Raw genomic sequence first — 21,505 nt, 5'->3', positions numbered from 1 at the left:
TGTCTTGGATGGATGTGTTCCCATGCTGGGAAACCTTTGGGACAGCAGGAAACCCTTGAATGCTGAAGCACTGCAGTGAAAAAAGGATCTTCTGTAAACTGCCAGCAGTTTAGTTTGATTTTTTAAACTACAATAGATGAAACTTTTAGGACAAATCCTCCAGTCCCAGTTTCATCTGTAATTTGTAATCTGTAATGTGTTTGAACACAGAAATGTTTGTTTCCCTGACAACTTTTCCAGGCTGATTTGGGTGGCACAAGACGGACATCTAGTGGCTGGTGGGACCATCATGGCACTGCTGAGTTCCTCAGCAGCAGCAGAAGCCTGAGCAGTCCTGCCTGCTGCTTGGCTGCATTTCCTCATTTGATGTACTTATACTGGATGTTTCACAGCAATGTGTCTACAGAACTGTGATATTCTGGGGAAAGCCAAGCAGCTGTTTTACCTGCCTTGATATATCAAATTCCAGTTCTGCAGGAACTGTCTGCAGTCCAGTTTGGAGATGTAACCCGAGGGAGACAAGTTGCCAAAAAGCCAAAAAGGACAAAAAGATATTGCAGTCCAGATTTTCATCTCCTTCTGACTCCATCACAGAGGTTCCTGATAGCAGAACTCCCACAGTACTTGAGGAGGTTGCTGCTCTTGTGTGCTGGCATTTGGGAGCTGGAGGGTGAGTTTGGGAAGCTCAGTCCAGCTCCAGGCTTGGCAATGGCAGTGGACACATCCTGCCCTGTCTGCTCCTCCCAGAGCTTCACTGGGAAGAGGTAAAGTGAGCCTTTGTCTGTGAGCAGACAGAGGGGAAGGATGGCGAATGGAGAGAATTGCCATGACTTGTTAGTTTCCTCATGCCTGTTGCTGAAGCCTGAGGATTTGTCTAGGTGAGAGCAATAGCCAGTGCTGGAATGTGGCTGAGCAATGAAACTCAGCCTCTTCCTGAGCTGGTGGAGAAAGTCACGGGGTGTAGCTGAGTAGGGTGAGCTTTAAGCACACCATTAACTGCAGCTGGTTCAGCTCATGCTTGCACACACATGAGCAATTTTGTTGATTTGTTTTGGTTTGGGTTTTTTCCAATAGGTTTCTAGGTTTGTCTCATAATTTCTTTCCATAAGGGTGATCATGTCCTTCAGTTCCATGTTTGATGACTGTGTTGGACTCCACAAACTGAAAATGTTTGTGCTTTTAACCCCGTTGCATTGAAGTGTTTTGTCTCTAAGCTGCTCTGCATTCCCAGTTCCCAAGGGGCCTGGGATTTGAGGAGCTCATATGTTCCCATGTGTATTTGTATGTCTGTGCCCATGGAAGCTGGGGAAGAACCAGATTCCTGGTATGTGGTGAAGAGGAATTCACAGCTATAGAGTGTACCAAGAGGGAACAATGACATATTTAAAGTGTTCCTTTCTTCCAGCAAGAGCCGAGTGTCCTGTGTCCTGTCCTCCAGAGGAATTGCTTCTCTGGAGTTCCTGACAGTGCCTTTTCCCTCCAGAACCGGAGCCATCCACGTCGGGGACCGGATCTTGGCGATCAACAACGTGAGCCTGAAGGGCAAACCGCTGAGCGAGGCCATCCACCTGCTGCAGATGGCAGGAGAGACCGTCACCCTCAAGATCAAGAAGCAGACAGAGAGTGAGTTGAGGAGCTGGGTGGGGAGGGGGAAGGCTCACCCCAGCAGGGACCCTGGGCCATGGAACAGGCACTGCTGGGCAGTTTCTGTCCTGTTGTGGAAGGTGGGATGAGGCAGTGTGGTCATGGGCATGTGGGAAAACATGCGTGTTTCTTGAAATGCAGACTCACAGATGAAAGAAAGGCTACCCAAAGCCTCTCTGTGGTGATGGGAAGAGATGAAACAGCAGGTTTATTGGCAATAGTAATTTTTAGTTCAGATTGAAACCTTGTACTGTTGTTGCTTCCCTGTCTGTGTTGGTATTTCTTACAGAAGTGAAGCAGAAGTTACTTTTAGAAGTATAAGAATATGGGATTTTTTAAAAAATATAACCCTGCTAAATGAGCAAGGAGACTCTGATTTGGGAGAATCCATGAATTTCCCACACACCCCCAATCTTTAATTCAACTTTTTGAAAACAATTGACAATAAATCTGTTACACTTCTTTTCTTGGCTTGGGGTTCTAAGATCATCTTTCGAAGCATCCAACTTCATTCTAGGGATCCCCTTCTGATTTCTCTGCAAAGCTCCCTGTGGCTTTGAAGGTGTTGTTGACATAGTATAAAAAAAATCAGAAGCATAATTAGTACTGGCGAGTTACTGTTTTTTTTCCTTCCAGTCTCTCCCACCCCCGGTATTTTCCCTTTTTTTGGTGCCATGCTTTTGCAGTCTGTAGATTTGGCTGGACTTACCCAGCCAATGGCCCACAGTGCTGTGGGAATTAGAAGAAATCAAAAGATAAACCTTTCTAAGCAAGCATAGCCTGTCCTGCATCTGAAAAAGTGGAATCACTCTTAAACATAGAACCTCTATAGACCTCAAGACAGTTTGCAGATATGTGGCAATGCACCTGTTTTACAAATGGATGAAGAGTGGGCAGGGAGTAGGGATGTAGCAAATAGAGATAGAACTGGAGAATTGATTCCTCTTCAAGAAGCCCCAGTCTCTTCCCCTGTTGCCAAATGTCTTGGTCTTTGGTCTAAAATGCTCTTTTCTCCCCCTGCTGACACTTAGCATTGTCACAGGCACTTGGTGAAATAATTGACATGCAGGTGCCTGTTGGAAACTCGTTAATCATTCTGAGAATGAAGCAGGTGTAATTGAAATTTCAAGGTAATCTTGAGTTAATCATGGTGAGCAATCTTTTGAAGGCTTGGAAAATAGGGACTTTCAGGACACCAGGCTTTGTTTGGTAAAATAATCTGTCCTCATTGACAAATGGAGACTTTCAGAGGGCTTTTTATCCCTCAGGTCAGAGATCCAGGGTGTGGATGGCTAACAAGATATCTAATCAACAAGAGCTTTAAAATATTCAGTACAAAGAAGTGCTTATGCTGAGAAACCATTTGCATAGCTTTTGCCTGAAAGGAAATTTGATATAATGATAATAAGAGCCTGTTAGCACTAAAATAATGAAAGGGAAGGTCTGAGCTTCATCATTCACATTCAGCTCCCATTTTCCAATCACTGATCAGGGGAAATTCTGCCTCAAAATACCACACCCAGGAATTCCACTGTTGTCACATGTGTGGGAGACTCTGGAGAGGTGGTGATCAGCTTTGAGTTCTGAGGTTGTACAGTCGTGGAAGAGGGCTGTAACTTCAGCAGTGGTGGTTGTCATTGGAGTCTAATAAAACAACTGTTTGTAGCCAAGTTTGCAGCCAGCACCTGCCCTGGTGCTGCTCTGAGTATGAAGGAGGTCCTCTGAGTCCAGAGAAGCTACAGGGTATTGCTTGCAGGAGCCAACACTTCTCTGGGCAAGGGTGTTTGGAGGAAGCTTCCAAATGTACAGGAAGATGTGCTTGTGAATTGAGATTAGGTCCCAGCTCTCTCATATGTGGTAATCCTCAAATCCCCATGGCTGCTCCTTGTATTCCATGTGCTAAAAACTCAGAAAGGCATTTTTTCTTGATTTAGCTTGAGATAAGGATAATGCATTAAATCCTTTCAGCTTCATTGCACATGACTTTCTCAGCTACTTTTGAAGAGCTAAAGAGGTACTTTAAAGACTTGCAGTACCTGGCCTTGCTCCCATGTCAGCATAAGCTTTTCCCTGAGGCTTGCTCTTCGTGCCTCTAAAGCAGGATGTTCTGGTTGCAGAATCCTACCCCAAGAAGTCGGGGAGCATAAATGAAGTGAGTGACCCAGAAGATGACCTGACAGACTCCCAGAAAACTAGCAAGCTGTCTGAGATATACTCCACCACAATTCCAAGCGTGGACAATACTGTGGAGTCCTGGGATGGCTCTGCCATTGATGCTGGGTATGGAAGCCAAGGTAAGCCAGGGTTTTGTTTCTTAGGGGTCTCTGCTGTGTCTGGGTCTTGTCTCTGAACAGGAGCCAAAGCCTGTGGCCTGACCACATTTGTACAGCCTATTGCTCCCAGAAAGGAACAGAATACATTTCAGAGTGCACTCAAGTGGTGCTTTGAATTGGTGTATCTCTTTAGGCTTTTATTGGCACATTTGTTCTGGCTTATATGGCATCACACTGTTCTCATAATTTTCAAAACCATTACAGCACTTTATAATTCTCATAATCAGAGACAGTATTCACTGGCCATATGTTTTACAGAGTATTTGGTCCATAGCTTACTTTTATTTCTCCAGAGAGGCCTTGTAGGACATAATAATCCTCTTCAGGATGTTTTAAAATCCACTAGAATGTCTTGTGATTAGAAGCACTTGCTTAACAAAATAATTAAGGTAATACTACAAGAAAGTATCTCTCTCTAGTGAGTGATCAGATGAACACATCTCTTCAAGGTCAGGTTTATTCAGCTGTAGCTTCCAGCAGATGTGAAACTGGAGTAGAGGATACTCTATGGGAATATATTTTTACTTGGAGAAAAGACCTGGAAAATAGTTATACCAGTTCAGATTTAGTGATGTAAGCTAGCATTAGCCCGTGTTGAAACAAACCAAAATTCTGAATCAACACACAACAGGAAACTGGTGGAAAGGCTCCTGTCCAGAGCAGAATGTGAAACCAGGGAGGGATGCTGCCTGGTGCTGCTGCAAAGTGTGAGTGTGCTGGGCTCACTGCACTCTGGCTGAGTTCAAAGGACAGCACTGTCCAGGTGTCTCTTTCCCCATCCCTGTGTCTTCCTTCAGCCTCTCTTCATCTGAAGTCTTAATTAGGGAGCCCAGTTGGGACTGGAGGCTTCATTAAGGAGGAATCCCCTGGCCTTCACAATGCTGCAATCCTTCTCCATCTAATTGAATGTTAACACAAGTTGGACACTGGGAAGTGATTGCATTGCCGGTAAATTGAGAACAAGTAATTGAGCACAGCACCCCAGGGAGCCGGGCTGGTGCCAGGCTGCCCAAGATCCACACACTGCAACTTTGCTTCAGGGGCTCTCTTGTCTTCCCTGCTTATTGCATTTGGCTGCATGGTGGTGCAGTGGTGCTGGCTGGGAAGGGGGTGCTGGAAGGTAGGGAGAAGGGCTTGGATGGTTGCCCATGGGATGGCACAGAAGGCAGAGTTCAGGGAAACCTGTGAATCAAAGAGCCTGGAGATTGGGGATTACACCCCAAATGGAGAACTACAGATCAGGCTCTGCAGCCTTGAAGGCTTTTAGGTTCGTCCACAGCAGTAGGAGATTGCTCAGGGAAGGATTTTGGCAGGGAAGCTGTGCTGGGCCTGGTGGGAACATGCCACCAGGTGGCTCTGAATCCCAGAGATCCCACCCTTCTCCCTGGAAGGAGGAGGTGAATCTATAATGACTCCAAGTGACTGCTCTGGACACTGTGCCCCTGTGCCCAGCCCAGATCTGCTGCCCGCCCTCTGCAGGGACCTGCATCCAGGGCCCCTGTCCTGCTCTGGCAGGCAGTGAGTGCTTCCCACTGCTGTAAGATGTTGGCAAGCAATTTTCCTGGGGCTTTCTGCAGAGAAGTCTAACCTTTAAAAACACACAGAGGAAACAATCAGTTGAATGAAATAACAGACCTTGGCATTTTCAGAGAAAGTGTTGGCATTGTCTTTGGGTATTTCCAGTGAGTGCTCTTAGCAGTTTAGGACATCAAGTCTCCCTTAATTACATGTTTCTCCATTACTTCTTCCTGTTTGCTTGGCACAGTGTGTGATGGGAGCATATGGTGCTTCTTGGAAAGGCTCTGAGGATTTCTCTGAAACACTGAATGGCCAGTAGGAGGTGGGCAGGGGACTCAGGAGATTTATTTCTACTGCAGATGGCACTGACACTGCTGAGGAATGGTCTGTTTTGAAAGTTTTCTGTTTAGGCATCTTCTCATGAGATTTGAGGATCTTGTGACTTGGTAGCGATGGATTTTCATCTCTGGAGTAATACACTGCAGTATGGAAAAGTCCATGGGGGCAGATGTAGTGAAATTTGTCTGATTTCATACTAACAGTCTGTATTGATCTCCTGTCAAATGTGATAGAGATGAGCCTCCTCTGCTCTCAAGCCAGCAGAGCTTTTCATCCTATTCCTTGCTTTTCACACACACGTCCCTGAAGCAGCTTCCTATATCTGCACCAGCTGATTCCAAAGACATGGGAATTCTGAGAGAACTGGCTGGCAGCTCTTAGGATAAGAGCTGATTTTTCCTTATCACCACCACTGAGGGAAGCTTGTCAGGATCTTCCCTTTGCCCTTTGAAGAACTTGTTGTATTTAAAGGTGACTGATTCAACTACATAATTTCTGCTGGGTTCAGTGTGGAAACAGGAGCTATTAACCACAGCTGGCCCTGGCAGGAGGCAGGATCTGCATCTGTGTATATGTGTACTCCCAGGTCTGTGGATCCCAGACCCACACCATAAAACTACTGGGAAGCAGGGAAAAAAAGGAGAAATGGGGCATCCCATGTCAAAATCCTGAGAAGCTGCTTTGGTTAAAGCCAGAAGAGGCTGGAAGAACTGCTTTTGAATGACTGAGATGGAAAATGTACAGTCCATGTGATCTCACTTTTGGGACCTAGGGGAGGAGGCTCTCCTGGCTCTGCATGTCCTACTCCACTTGGGGTTTCTGACCAGGTATTGCCCTCTCTCTTCCTCCACTCCTGGCTTCCCTAGGTACCTACATACCCCAGGCTGCTGGCATAGCCCTCCATCCACACGAGTGGAGACACAGCAGGCAGAAGAGCAGCACCCCTCCAGCAGACCCCAGGAAAAGCTACCCCTACATGGATGGAAGCTTCAGTGAAGATGACTGGGACAAGCCCAGCAGGTAAGGAGAGGTGGGAGGAGGATGGAGGTGTCTGGAGTGTCAAGGCACAGGGACAGGGGGACATGGGAATGTGATGGAGTGGCCAGTAATGTCCCACTTGGCATCAGGGAGCTGTGGGGAAGGATGCTGGTGGTGCACCAGCTGTGTTGGGCCACCTCCCCATTGCCAGGTTACCCTGAGTGTAGCTGTGTGACAGCTCTGCCATGGCCAGGTGACATTTTGTGTCTGGAGTTAGGGTGGTCTCAGCTGCATGGACCACAGGTTCCCTCCATGTTTCTTACTCCTGCCATGTAAAGGCTGCAGTATTTTTGTAGCTTAGGTGTAATAAATAGACATGGTCAGGGCTGTCCCTCTATGTGTTGGCCAGGCTTTTTTTGAGCAGGGATGCAGCTTCACACCAGCTCAGTGCCACAAAGCAAAAGAGGCCAACCAAACCCTTGGAGGACCAGTATGAGGTTGCATATCCATGTTAAAATCTACCAAAACTTTGGCTGGATTCTCTCTCCATCACACTTTGGCTCTTCCAACACTTCAAAAAAAGCTGTACTCAGTGGACATGGTCAAATTAATCCCCAGTTCAGTCAGCATGGGGAAAATGCTGTGACACCTCCTGAGTTCAGGGAGGCAGCTGCAGCTGCCCTGTGCTTTGGGTGGAAATCCTGCTGAATCTGCCTTGGCTGCAGGCTGCCCCTCACTAAGCCACACATAATGGAAAAGTCCCCTTGCTTCAAAACTTCCCTCCCCTCAACATCCTCCAGAGTCCCCACAGTTGTGTGTGTCATGTTGTTACTGTCGGTTCTTTTTTCTCCTATCTTTTTTCCTTAACTTTTGTTTGTCCAAACAAAACCCTTAGAACATCTCATGGCCATTTCCACCTATTTAAAGATGATCAAGCTGGCAGGAAGGCTGGCAGCGCTGGAGACTTTGTTCTTGTTTTGCCTCTCAGCAAGAGCCAGCTCACAGAGGTCACTGCTCCCTCCTGGCGAAGCTGCTGGCAGCTGGAGTTGGCAAATCTGAGCCCTTGAAACCCCCATGTCCCTAATGAGGACTCCAAGCCCTGATGTCAAAGTGCAAGTGAGATGGTTCATGCTGCTGAGCCCTCTTTATTAAAGAGAAAAACAAACCCTGACAGCCTTTAGCCTGGAAGAACCTGCTGACCCAGTGATGTGGGAGCCCATTCTGATTCATCTGTGTCCTGGATGTGTTTGTGTATTGCTGCTCTGAGAGGCAAGGTTGGTAACTAGAAGGGACATTTGCCTCTTTGGGAACCTGAGAGCAGAGGAAGGAAATGAGTAAAGGGAAAAAATAAAAAAATTCCTTTTTGGGGGAAATTTTGGTTTGTTTTTATAAAGTCTTGCTGGGTGTTTGACCTTTCTGCCTGGCATAAAGTCTACTGTCCTTTAAAAGCTGATGAAAGATAGGGGGTGAATTTAAAATACAATAAGCCGTGTCATGTACTGCTCTCTTCAGGAAGTCCATGATCCCACAAGGAGCAAAAGGGTGTGTGAGTGAGTTTCTGCCTGCTACAGACTCCCATTTAAACCAGTGGATCAAAGGGAAAGTGTGTGCTAAAGACTTTGCAGTCGTTAAACATCTGGAAAAACAAAAATGGGTCATTATATATTTCATGGAGGCCAAGCTCTCTGTGACATGTTCTCAAGTAAAATGTTTTGACTTTATTGAGTGGCTGTGGTGGATGAGTTTCCCTTCCTGTCTGTGGAGCTGAAGACCATTAAGCCATGCAAGATACTACCACAAGGTGCAGAGCTGGAGCATCATCCATGCAGCTCCTTATAAGATGTATAAGATGCATTAGGGCTGCTCCAATATCACTGTCCCCTTGGGGCTCTTCCCATGACTCATTAATGGGTTTATTGTGGTCTTGATTTAACACCACAGAGAGTTTCCTTCAAGAGGCTCCTGTTAAACAGAGCATTGGTGGTCTGAGTTTTGCAGTCTGGTGTTCAGTAAGCAGTGTCCAGCATCACCTGCTTTTTTGTTCAGATGATTTCACCATGTTTAATTGCTGTTTGATTTGGAGATATGAGAATTGACCCTGGCTTGTGGTCAGAGATAAAAAGTGCTGCAGCTGCCAAGGTGGGGAATTGCAGAACCCCCAGCACACAGTGGTCACGTTAACGTGTGTTTGTACCAGCTTGAGAGAGGTTCTCTCTAACCTTACTCTCTGTTGTAGACAGAACTGATGGCAAAATTTACACAGCTGTAAGTGCCAAGACTGTTATACAGCAAAAAAAAGAGAGACCTCCTGAAAGTAACAGCTCAGTTCCCTGGCCATCCCAAAGCAAATGAAACTCGGTTTGTATGGGTTGTACATGACACTGTTGGTACTGCTGGCTGTAGTGTGTTTGCTTGTCCAGCCCAGGGCAGTCATTTTTATATACATCTTTGCATTATTTACTCTCATAGAGACCTAATGTATTTATCATTTTCTCACCATGTCTGTTACCCTCTGTGTTTTTCTCTCTCTTCTCAGGTGTTCTGTGTCTCAGATCTGAGCTCTATCCCATCAGCCTTTGTACTAACAGTCTCTGAGGCTCCTGGTTTACCCATAATGCATCCTTTTTTCTTTCACTTCTCTATTTCACCAAAAGGTCTTCCTAAACCTACAATCTTCCTACAGGCACTTTTTAATTTACCCTTTGAACTTTGACATTACTACACCAACTTAATGCTTCCTTTGAAGGACACTTGCCCTGTTAGTAAATGCATGGAGGTCTCGTATGTGGACTCTTGTTTGAAAAGTTCATATTGTTTGCTTTTGTATATGAAGATTCTTCAAGTCTGCTTTTACTGGTGAGACACTTGCTGTAGCCTTGCAGCTTTCACCCCGCTGCAGAAGAGTGCTGACAATATTTGGTTCCTACGTTACAACAGATACCCCAACCGCCAAAATGGCCTTGAGACCACTCATGAGGACAATTTTTGGCGTGTTTTTGGAGAAGCTTTGGAGGATTTGGAAACATGCGGCCAGTCTGAACTTTTGAGGGAGATTGAGGTAAATCACTTTCTGAATTTGTTGCTGACCTGACTGTTTTGCTATTTCCATAAATGTTAGACCGTTTCCCCAGATGTTACTTGCCCATAACATCCCTGAACTGCCAGTGGTGTGAAGGGTTTGGGTTTAATTCCTGTCAGGCTTTGTGCTAATGGGTAACTCTGCCTTATTAGACATCTGGTTGTGTGTGCTCTTTCCCTGAGCCCATGTCTTGCCTGCCAGGAACTCCACGCCCTTTTCACGAACCGTTGCTGGCCAATAATCTTCACATGACTGTTGGCAGGCCTTCCCCATCCAGTGGTAAACCCTCTGCTTGGAAAGATATTGTCTCTCCAAAGCACTTGAAGGCCAAGCAAGAGGAGCCTGACAGGCCCCCATTGGGACTGGAGCTTGGCTTGCTTCAAGTGCCGACAGACACACGTACCTTGCATTCAGCTGTCACTCTGCCGGAAACTTTCAGTGAAATAGGTGATTGGAAGCTTTTCAGCCAGCCTTCCCTATGGAAAAATCTGAGAAAGTAATTGCTTCCTGCAGAAATAAAGGTGTTTCCTCTCTTCACATACCACTTTCTCTTTTCTTTATCCAAAATGCTTTGGAGGTCATGTTATTGTGTCCGGTTATAGGATGAGGAGCCTGGATTTCTAAGTCATGGGATGCAAATAAAGGGCCCCCTTGAGACTGTGAGCAGCAGGAAGCAAACCTGCCTGGCAGGATGGGGCCTGTGCTGCTCCCTTCCCTAGTTCAGCTCCCACAGCCTGAACAAAGGAGCAGGACCCCATAGGATCATCTCTCCCTGTGCCCTCCAGGTGCAGAGAACTGGGAGAACTCTCTGGGTCATGCCCTCCATCACTCCCAGTGGGACTGGTTTTCTGTACACTTGCATATTGCGGAGGCCTCAGAGAAAAAAAAGGCAACTTCTGACTAATTGAAGGTCGAAGAGGAAAGTCCTGTTTTGGTTTGTATTGTGACAAGGGACTTGCTAATTGTTCTTTCCTCCTTGATCCTTAGCAACTGTAAGTGGAGGAGGAAATCTCAATTAAATTTATTGTGCTGAAGCATGGAATGCTGTTTTTATTATCCTAACTGCTTAAGAAAATGCTGACTTAAAAAATCCCACAACACACTCAAAATCCCAAATCCTCAGCCCTCTCAGACTATAACTTTTTCCCTTGATCATGTATTTCCTGGATCTGAATGTATTTAGAAATGAGTTTAGGCAGCTGTTCTCAGCCTTTCTGAACAGCAGTTGATGACTGCTTAAGAGAAAGTGCCTCTCTAAAATGATGCATAAAGATTTCTTTTCTGCTGGTATTTAAATACAAAAGACAGGATTTGTTGGACTCTCATTTGTTTTCCAGGGATCTGTGGTGCAATTGCTGTTTTATGCTGTTTGGAGCTTGATAGTTATAGAAATGTTTTTAAACATTTAAAGGAATCTTACTGAAAGCTGAGCACCTCCAGGGTTTCTGTGTATTAAGCATGTTTCTAGAATATTTTGAAAGTTTTGAGGACAGAAGGGAAGTGCTCTAGTTTTAGCAGGAATCTGTTGGGTTCAACTCCCCTTTTATCAAATCCAAAATACTACTGATCCTTTCCTCCCTCTCCATGTGCTCAGCCTTTGTGAAGTGTGCTGTGGGATGTGCAGAGCTCATTGGGGCCTTTGCTATATTGCAGCTTTCTTAGCCCCAGCACTCAGCCTCCTGTGATTTTATGACTGTTAGAGATTTGATTTGTTTGTATTTTTTTTTTTAAAGGCCCTTCATACTTTGATTTTAAATAAGAAGAAGAGTCATGCAAGGTGACCCCTGATAGTCCAGAAACAGGTTCACACACAGTCAGAATCCAATTCCAGGCTATGAGTACGGGAAGAAACAGGCTTTTTCCAGTAAAGTGTGTGTCTCTGCTCTGCTTTGAGGGCAGCCAAGACATGGGAAAAAATAATGCAGAGCAGCCACAGGCTGGAGAAGTCTGGAGTTGCCCTTTTTGCTGCACTAAACCTAAAGCTTATGGAAAACTTTAGGAAATTGCTTATGATGCTGCAAGGAGGATTTAAATGCCGTGAAGATGGAGAAGGAGCCCAGTGCTGTTGGGTCCTGGTTGGTTGGGTGTTTGCAGCCTGTGGGAGAGAGCAGTGGCATGGTGTGCACAGACCTTTCTGTTCTCCCTGGCTCTGCAGAGCTGGGACAGCTCAGCACATCACCCTGGGGGCTGAGGCTACCAGAGGGCAGTGACCAAATGTACCCTGGCTGGCTGTGCTGTTGTTTGTTAGTCTGCCTTTCAAGTATGTGGTAAGTCAGTGTCCTTCCACGTAACAGGTATTTGAGTTTTGCCCAAACTTGAGCTGATCAATTCATGTGTGAAGACCTGAAAAGTGCAAAGATGAAAGGTTTTCTGTATTTTATCCAACCCTTTTTAGGATAACATGGGTAGTGCTGGCATTTTCCTGCTGCTACCATAATTCATTTTATTTGCCTTTGTTCCACCTTGGAGCAAAGAGCTGGGGGGTCTTGATTAGAGATTTAGTTGGATATTTCCCCTGTGCACAGGAGCAATTGCTCTTTGACTTGCCACATTTAGTGTTGAAGAATTTTTCTGCCTGCTCCATACCTTTTCTTTAATTTCTTCTACCTTTTGACATTTATTGGCACTGCAGACCCTTTGAACTTGAACTTTGAAATTACAGGTTTCATTACACTGTTCAAATGGACTCTGTGACCTGGAGCCAGCTGAGGTTCCACAGACTGGATTCTTGACTCCTTCGTTAGCTTTGATCAACATAATCTCATTAGTGAAAAGCATTGCCAAATGGAGTCCAATCTACTTAGGGGCATCTTTTAATGGATGCTATCAAGGATGACCAGGCTTAAATACTACTTAATTTCATATTTTTAACTCAATTTTGCTCAGTGACAGCTCCTATTTACTGACAGATAAAATCCTAATTTTTGTGCTGAATTGCCCTCAGTGGAGTCCAAGGCATTCGCTCCCCTGGGCCACTGCCAGCACTATGTGATGCTGGAGAAGAGCTGCAGCCTGCAGAGGTAGGCTGGAGAGCCAGGCTGACACTGGCTCCTCTGGGAGCTCCCTGAGAATGGTGTATTCGTGCTCCTTGACTCAAGATGGTTCATGCACAAGATGAGGCCTGCCTGGCCCAGTTGGTGTAGAGGTGCTCATGGAAAAATAAGGCAGTGCTTCACAAATGCTTCCTTCTGAGATTAGCTCCCTGTTGGGGTGGGGGTGGAGAGCACAAAGTGGCTCAGCCATAGACCTGGAAGCAAGCTGCCAAGGTCTGGGAAAGGCTCTTACAGCCAACAGGAAGAGCCTCTTGGTGTTTATTTTCTGATTAATGGGAGCAGTGGTGCCGCCGTGTTGTCCGTGGCGCTTTGGTGGCCGCGTGGTCCCGCTGCTGACTCAGCAGAGTGACGCTGTGCCCTCGCCCTGCAGGCGTCCATCATGACAGGGAGCGTGCACAACCTGGGCTTGGAGGGCAGCAAGCTGCTCCTGGACTCTGTCAACCCCTCGGGAATGAGCCCGCTGAGGAAAGCCAGCTCCAGCTGCACGGACGGACAGACGGAGGGCAGCAGCTCCCCTGCCAAGAAGAACGAGAGGAACCTGGACATGAAGAAGATGGAGAAGGAGATGCAGGAAATCATGTCCCCGACCCCCCTTGAGTTTCACAAGGTGTGTTGCCAAGGGTGGGTGTAACTGTGGGTACTGGTGGGGTACTGCACTGCAGTACCTCGGTGGTTAAAGCTGTAGAACATTTGCAACCTTGTAAGAAATCTGCTTTGCTCAGAGGGACCCCCAGAAACTGTTCCTTGTTAAAGCTGGCCCTCACCAAGGTCTGCAGCAAAGGTTTCCAGAAGGTCAGATTAAGATGAAGGAGCCCCTTCAGAAGAGTAATGGGATTTAGCTGCTATCATTCAGCAGGGTTCAAACCTGTGCTTTGCTGTTTCTCTTTATGTATAAGATTTCCAGGTCCTTGTGTTTTGGCATTTGTTAATTGGTGCTACAGATAAAAGTGAGAGAGCTCAAAGTATGGCTCCCTGGAGACCCATCAGCTCTTTTCCTGTGGTACACTCCATTTAGTAGGCCACTTCTCAAATAAAAAACTACTTCCCTCTGCTTCCACTCCACTTCAGTGATGGGATACTGGTTTGATTTCAGCATCCAGCTGAATGTAGCCAGTTTAACCATTGTGCAAGGCAATGGTAATTAGGAAAAGTAATTAACTGTAGAAGCTGCTGATGTAGAATGCAAGCAGGGAAGGGAGCTGGAGAGGTTTCAAAAATTTGATTGCCTTTTCTTTCCTAATTTGACTTCAGTATGAAACCTGCAGTTATGCTAGATGGAAAAAACAACTTTTTCATGTTTGATCTGCTTTTGCCCTTCAGGGCATGGCAAATGTGTCTTTAAATAAAACTCCTGGGTACCTGAAGGAGAAGAGCTATGTAATTAGGCATGTCATAGGGTGACTCTTCATTCTGCTGGAGCATCTGGTGTTGGCTGTGTTTGGAAATGAGGGTGAGACCAGGTGGGATGCTCCTGTGTGTCATCCTGAGCATTGTCCTTCCCCAGGACTGCAGATCCATGAGGCTCACCCAGCCTGGAGCACAGGCATGGTAGAGATTCACTCCCAGCTCATGGGAGGCAAGGGGAGATTTTGGCAGTGTTGGGGAATCAGTTGTCCCTGGTTCCCAGTGTTACCCTATGGTAAGACACTGCCAGCAGTGCTCCTCTCCTTTGGGCAAGGTCAAAATGTGACATGCCCAAGGGAAGGATGATGAGGTTGCCCATTTCTTGTCCTCAGAGCATCAGCACTTACTGATACGAATTTTCTGAAAATAACTTGTAGATAATATGGAGAATTTTAGATGTTCCTGCTGAGTGATGTATTAAAAATGAGCTGTCTTTGCATTTGACTCACTACATTAAATATTCCCAGTAAACATGTTGGTTTTTCATGTGCTGGTCTGGCACACCCAGAGGATACACAGCATAACCTGAGCCAGGGAAGGCGATGCTCTCTTACAAACACTTGTTTGCTGCTCTTTGGGTGAAACATGAATGCTGTCTGTATTACACTGCCTGTGTTTCCTTCCACATCCAAGAATGAGCTACTGTCATGGGGTTGGTTTTATGCCAGTCACCAAAGCAATTCTCCTGTGGTGACGGTGTCATAATAAGGTGTCAAAAAGGCTCAGTTTGTGTTATCTGCCCAGTCTAAGAAAAACCTGCCCATGAGACCCAGAGCAGAACTGCTGTAGGTCTGCACACATAACTCATGCTGCTCCCATCCTGGCAACCCTTTACATCACCTCCTTACTCTGCTGCATTGAAACCTGCTTCTTCTCTTTCTGCCTCTGCAGATGACACTCCACAAAGACCCGGAGAGCGAAGACTTTGGATTCAGTTTGTCGGATGGCCTGCTAGAAAAAGGTGTCTATGTAAATATGGTCCGTCCGGATGGGCCAGCAGATCAGTGTGGCCTCAAGCCATATGACAGAGTGCTTCAGGTAATAAATGCAAAATGCAGTTCTGGAGGCTGGGACGGAGTGAATGAGTGGCTGAGAGGAAGAGAGAAGTGAGACCCATCCATGGCAGCACTAACTTTAATGAAAGGTAATAGTTAGCCAACTAGGTTGGCTCTTAGCCACCAACACTCAATGGGACCTGTGTTTTATGATAAGAAATCACTAGGTATACCTTCAGGTGGTACCCCAGGTGGTACTCCTGGGTTAACAGTGGTCCAGAGCACAGTCCGTTCTGGCACTGGCCTTTTTGAGCTTGGACAGCTCAAAACAAGCAAAAAGCTGTGTTGCTTCCTTTCCTCACCCTCAATCCTACTCCTATTTTTTGGATGAACCAGACTGCATTGACCAATATGTGTTCCTGTGAAGCCCCTTGTGGAATTAAGTGAAGTTCATGAAGTTCTGTGCATGCCTTTGACAACTAGAAAATTTTTCTAGGAAACACATCCTTCAAGCAAGGTATTTTTTAATGGATATTTTTCTTTGAAAAATGCTTCATCTGAAATAGCTGATGCAGAACAGAATAAAAACTCTGGTCAAGAGCACAGTCTGTAATAAATGTGCCCTGGGAATATCGACTACTGGAGGGGCAGAAAAAGCCTGGTGAGTTTTGGAGATTGGAGAAGAAGAAGCTCTGTGTGGATGAAAACCAACTGTCTTAGCTTTGAGGCAACTCAAACAGCAACTGAAGGAAGTGCAACCTCTGTGGAAAAATTGCTACCATTTGGAAATGCAGATATTGTGACCATATTTGGAAACACTCAGATGTTTAGTTTTACTAATTTCTAGGTGGGGGTTCTTAGCAGTCGGATTAGAGCCAATACTTTGTGTACATCAGGTAACTGGAGGACTGGCAGCACTGTGGGGAACCTTGTTTAAGCTTGTTATGGTCTCTCGCTGGTTGGCTGCTATACAATTATTCCTTCTCAGCTTCAAATAAAAGATGGTGCAAGAATGAACAAGAAGCTAATTAGGCTCTGGGCTGCCTTTCTGTTCAGTGTTGGATGTGCTGCTTTTTGTGAGTGCCAAGTGCTCTGGGACGTGTGCCCAAAATCCTAAACAGAGCAGCATGGAGACTTTGGACACCCTTTTTCCACACGCTGTGCCGCACAGCTCACACCCACGGGCACACGAGGTGCTGCCATCACCTTGTCATGTGGAGCTGGGAATGAGGGACTGCAGACCTGCTACAGGTGACTCCCCTCAAGAAGTGCAGAGCTGCATTGCTGAGGATGCTGCACAGTGCTGCTGATTGTGGGCACGATGACGTGCCCGAAGGCCATGGAAACACCTCGTCCCTGCTGTCACAGACCCTCTGCCTCTTGGCTGCATGGATGAACTGGAGCATGGCATTGCACTAGGGGCACTTCTGCACTGGAGCTGCCTGGCTGGCACAGAGCAGGGGTAGAACAAGCTTGTGGCTTATCTCTCCTTGTTCACAAGTGGGTTAGAAATTGTCCCTCTGCTGTAAGGGGCAGTACTCTGTGCGGACACTGGCTGGGGTGGGGGGACACTGCTGCTTTCACAGACCCAGCACCGTGGGCATGCATTAATTCTGGGAAGGGGCTTGGGATGGAAGGGTTGTATGGAGCCAAATATCCACCCCTTATCCAAAGAAGGAAGCAACCCCTGGCCCAGGGTAATGTTCACTCCAAAGGCATATGGGAAATTGCTTTTCCCCTTTCCTTTTCCCCTTCCCATCCCTGTGCTGTTTGCCAGCCTGCTCTGTCCCAAAGCTGTCATGGCACCAAGCCTAAGTGTTCTGGTAGCTGTAGGTGAAAGAGCTGGAGTGATTTCTCCAGATGACCCAGCCTAGAAACATGCTCGAAGGTCTGCATGAGGCAGCAGAAACTGCTTTCACAGTTGAACCCTACAGAGAGAATTTGCAGCTGCCTCCTGAGCCCACATGAAATGTGTCCAGACTCTGTGAAATGAAGGATATAAATGGGGAGAGAGGAAGAAGAAATTGTTTGGTATAGTCTGAGTTTACCTCTGGCTGAGCTGGAAAATGGTTGCCAGAAGCCTCAGACCTTTATTTGTTTTCTATGTGCTGGATACTTGGCAACACAAATTTAAGGCCAGTAAAAGCCATTATGACAAAAAAATAATGGAAAATGGCAACTTTTTTTCTACAGGCTTGAACAGGAGAAGTGGTTTTGAGCCCTACAGTGTTTAATACTTGTGATATTTCCCCAGGCACTGAGGGTCAGGGTTCATTCCTGTCCAGACTTTTCCCCCCTTCCTCTATCAGTTACTGGATTGCTCCTCAGCTAAGCATCGCTGCTCATTCTGAAGGGGTGCTTCTGCTCTTCTCCATTGTGAACGTGGAATCAGGGCCTCTCAAGAGTTGTGTATTATTTTCCAGCTGGGGTTTAGCACTAATCTTGCATTTGCTGACTAACAAACATGATCTTTCTGTTGTTCCTTCCCCTGGCATGTCCTAAATCCATTCTGGCAGGTAAACCGCGTCCGAACGAGAGACTTTGACTGCTGTCTGGCCGTTCCCTTGATTTCAGAGGCTGGAGATAAGCTGGACCTGGTGATTAGCCGGAACCCCTTGGCACTGGCTGCCAATGCTCCCTCGGAGGGGAACAGAGAGCTCCTGGCACAGGTGCCCCGCAGCGCCGAGGTCAAGGCGAGTGTCCAGACGCTCTGAGCAGCAGGAGCAGAGCTGATGATGCCTCTGCTGAGCTCTTGTGGTATTTGGGGTGTTTTTCCTGATTTTTTGCACTGGTATTTGTAAATGCTCTGTGTACCATAACCTGAAAGTGGGGAGGTGGGTCTCCAGTGAGCCTGTAGACCGCCAAATATTGCTGGGAAGGTCAGAGCTGGGTGTACGTCTGGGGCTGTGGCAGCGATGGCAGCAGGACAAACTGCCAACAGGAGGAAGGAGCATCCACAGCCATCCCCCATGGCAGAGCATCCCCCTGTGCTTCTGCCATCGAGTGTGCAGGGTCCTGCCTCCGACATCCTCCTCACCCTGAAAGGCCTTGGCCATCCTACAAACACACATGGTGCTATTATGTTCTTTGTTTGCTCAGTTAATCACATACAGCAAGACTGAAATGCCTTTCCTTTTATGTTGTGCCCAGCTCCATCCTTTCAACACTCCTGGCAAATCAATTCCTGCAGCCCCTTGCACTCCCAGTGCAGGGCTGTGGGGAGAGCCAGTTAAAAGACACTTCAAAATGTGCTCGAGAGTGGCTAAATGCAATTCTTGTGCAAAAACTGGTATTTGCAGCTGTCTCCTGCCAGCCCTATCCACACTGTCCCCTAGGTCTGGCTCACCCTGTAGTGGGATTAGGCACCTTGTGTGGCTGATTCCCATGAGCAGTGTTGTTACCTGTGCTCAGTAGTGATGACAGAGTAGAGGCCAAACCCAAGGCTAAAGGCCTTGAGTACCTGCCTGAATTCCCCTTGTTTGTCTGACCTTACAGAGATGTCTTGCTTGCAAACCTGGCCTGTGCTTGGAAGTAAATAGCAGAATAGCAAAATTCTCAGGGCTGCCCCTGATAGTTTGGATCAATGAAACCTTGCTGTCCCCCCTGAGACAGAGGAATGACAAGCCCTTGTTGGGTGGGGTTGTGTCCTGTGTCCCTGTGGGCTGGGTGGTGTGTGCCCCTTTGCCTGTTGCTGGCCTCTTGTAGCTCTGTGGTCGCTCCCCTCCTGCCCGAAAGCCTCGGCCCCGCGTGGCAGAGGGGCTGTGATGCTTGCATTGCCTGCCCTGTTTCCCACATTAGCACTTTATGATGATGTCCCTGTCCTGGTGGCAGCGTGCAGCTTCTCTTTCCCTTTTGGCCTGGGCCAGGGAGTCCAAGAGCTCCCTCCACCACACACGGCAGCTCCAGAGCCCACTGCCCCCATTCCCTGCCTGCCCTTCCAGTTCCTCCATCCCCAGCTGCACCCGGGGGTGTGTGGAGGGAGTTGGGTGGGTGTACAGCTTGTGTGTGTCGCTTTGCTGAGCCAGGACTTGTCCCTGCACTGTCTGTCCCCTCCAGCCCCTGTGACAGCACAAACGAATCCAGGTGTTCCTTGCAGGCACGGCCCCATCCAGCTCTTTGTCGTTGTAGCCATTTTCTCTTTGAGTATGCAATATCCCATACCATTGCTGCCACAGCTAGATAATGTGCCATAATTGATACTGTGGAGCATTGACAGTGCGGCCAAAAGTGTTTTTATATGCAATATTCTGAGCAGTGGAAGCTCACTGGGGCTTCTCATAGGTTTTTAATGAAGACTTTTATTAAAGGCTTTAAAAAAAAAAAAAAAAAGGAGGAAGAAGAAAAACTTGGTCCTTGTATCCCTTCCTATGCATTTTGAATGATATGAAGATGAAATGCATTACTTAAATGTGTATTTTTATCCATATATTAAAGTGTATTCCTTGTAAAGTATTTTTATATGCTAATTTTCTTATGTATCTATGAAAGCACAATATTTAAAAGTACAGCATTTCAAAGAATATTTTAGTCCTGTTTTGGACCTATTTGTAAATCTCTGTATTTAAATGGGATTGGAATGACTTTGACTTTTTTTTAAATTAAATAAAAGCAAATGAAATGCATTTATTTTGGTTTGTGTTGCTTTCTGCTGGAGGATGATAGTGAGGCAATGCTTTGCTTCCAGCCCCATTTTAACTTGCCAGGGGACATTTTGTAAGACACTGGAGGACAAGTGGGAGGCCATGCAGAGGGTTTTGCTGGGAGGCCACTGTTTGTAGGGCTACCAGTGTTGTCCCTTCCCACTCACCATAAGCAGCAGGACTTGTGTTGCTCCCTTCCCTGTGCCCATGGAGATAATTTTGCTGTGGTTATTAACAGCAAGAGCTGGAGATGCTCATGCATGTGGTTCCAGCACTGCTTGCAGCTTTTCCACACGGGGAATCTTGGCTCAAAGCTGAGCTGCTCCGTGACAAAACACTGACGCAGCAAAGCACGTGGCAGCCGTGACGTGGCAGCGTTTGCAAAGCTGTGGTTAATCCCTGGGGATGAGTTAGAAAACTCCAGGAGAATGATGTGCTGGCAGGAGATGTCCCATCTGGTGCTCAGAACCCTGCAGCTCCAGCGGGGTGCCTTGGGGATCTGGATTTGGTAGCCACCCCACCTCTGAAACCAGACATCCCAAGGAATGACTGCCATGAAGCCAGAACACAGCTCTTGTGTCCTTGCATTGAGGATTTGTTCCCTCTGCTCCCAGTGTGGGCAGCACACGCTGGAATGTTCCCTGGGTAAGGCCATAGGGAATCTCTGCTCACCAGCACAGAGAGGCTGAGCTGGGTTTTACAGCCCTTCATGGCCAAGTGGGTAATGCAGGAATTTTCAGAGACTGAGCAGGGTCTCAGGGAATCATTGCCATCCCACTTAGACTGGGGAATCATTGCCAATCACATAAACACCCCTTCTCTGCCATCTCTGGCTGCCCTCCGGGGGTGAACACCTCAGAACAGGGCCCTGCACAGAGGCCTTGCCAAACCTGGAGCCATCTGAGGCACAGGGGATGCAGGAGGCTGAGTGAGCACCCATGGAATGAGAGCTTCAGGGCTCAGCGTGTGTCCAGGGGTTCCCTGTGTGTCCCAGGGAAAGGTTAGAGCAGAGCTGCTCCCTGGGATGTGCCTCAGTGGGCAGCACATCCCCTGCTGATGTCACTTCTCATCCCATGGGCCTCGGCTGATGGGAGCAGCTGCAGCCCTGGGCAGGTGATGGCCACCGGGGCAGGTCCTTCAGTGCTCTTGTGGCACTTAATGGCTTTTTAAATTTCCTGTTTATTTATTTTATGTTAACCTGAGACACACTGCAGTTGCTGTCTGTGCTCTTTTGAGCCTGCTTAGCCCAAGCATTGCAAGCTGTGCTGGTGAGAGGAGAAACCCCTGACAAAGTCCTCAATCACATCCAGCAAAATAATCAACCAAGCCAAAAAACCCCAACTAAAGACAGCTGTGGGACTGATCCTGGGCATGGGTGCTGGAGGCTCAGCAGTGATACTCAAATGTTTTATTTTCACAAAGAGGAGCCACCTACACGTTGTTTTTTTCTTTCCCTACATCAAATCAGGACTTCAGGAATGGACACTGGTTTCACATCCATCTGTTTGACTGAAGCCAAAGG

General features: G+C 47.0%; 1 protein-coding gene across 5 annotated transcripts in view; it reads left to right on the top strand.

The window, feature by feature from the left end:
- Nucleotides 1-19,101, top strand: part of GRIP2 (glutamate receptor interacting protein 2) — a 247,868-nt gene extending 228,767 nt beyond the window's left edge. For 2 of the 5 annotated variants that reach the window (XM_063164811.1, XM_063164812.1), the window contains exons 18-24: nt 1,484-1,623; nt 3,762-3,938; nt 6,701-6,854; nt 9,750-9,870; nt 13,315-13,551; nt 15,240-15,386; nt 17,860-19,101. In XM_063164811.1, the coding sequence (XP_063020881.1) occupies nt 1,484-1,623; nt 3,762-3,938; nt 6,701-6,854; nt 9,750-9,870; nt 13,315-13,551; nt 15,240-15,386; nt 17,860-18,057 (1,174 nt within the window). In that variant the 3' untranslated portion in view covers nt 18,058-19,101. Of the gene's footprint in view, nt 1-1,483; nt 1,624-3,761; nt 3,939-6,700; nt 6,855-9,749; nt 9,871-13,314; nt 13,552-15,239; nt 16,806-17,859 lie in introns of all 5 variants that reach the window. The other 3 variants (XR_010028850.1, XR_010028851.1, XM_063164813.1) reach the window with 3 other exon arrangements.
- The last annotated feature ends 2,404 nt before the right edge of the window (nt 19,102-21,505 follow it).

The sequence above is a fragment of the Melospiza melodia genome, chromosome 10 (assembly GCF_035770615.1).
Source record: "Melospiza melodia melodia isolate bMelMel2 chromosome 10, bMelMel2.pri, whole genome shotgun sequence".
Lineage (NCBI taxonomy): Eukaryota > Metazoa > Chordata > Aves > Passeriformes > Passerellidae > Melospiza > Melospiza melodia.
This window is presented reverse-complemented; position numbering and strand designations above follow the sequence as displayed.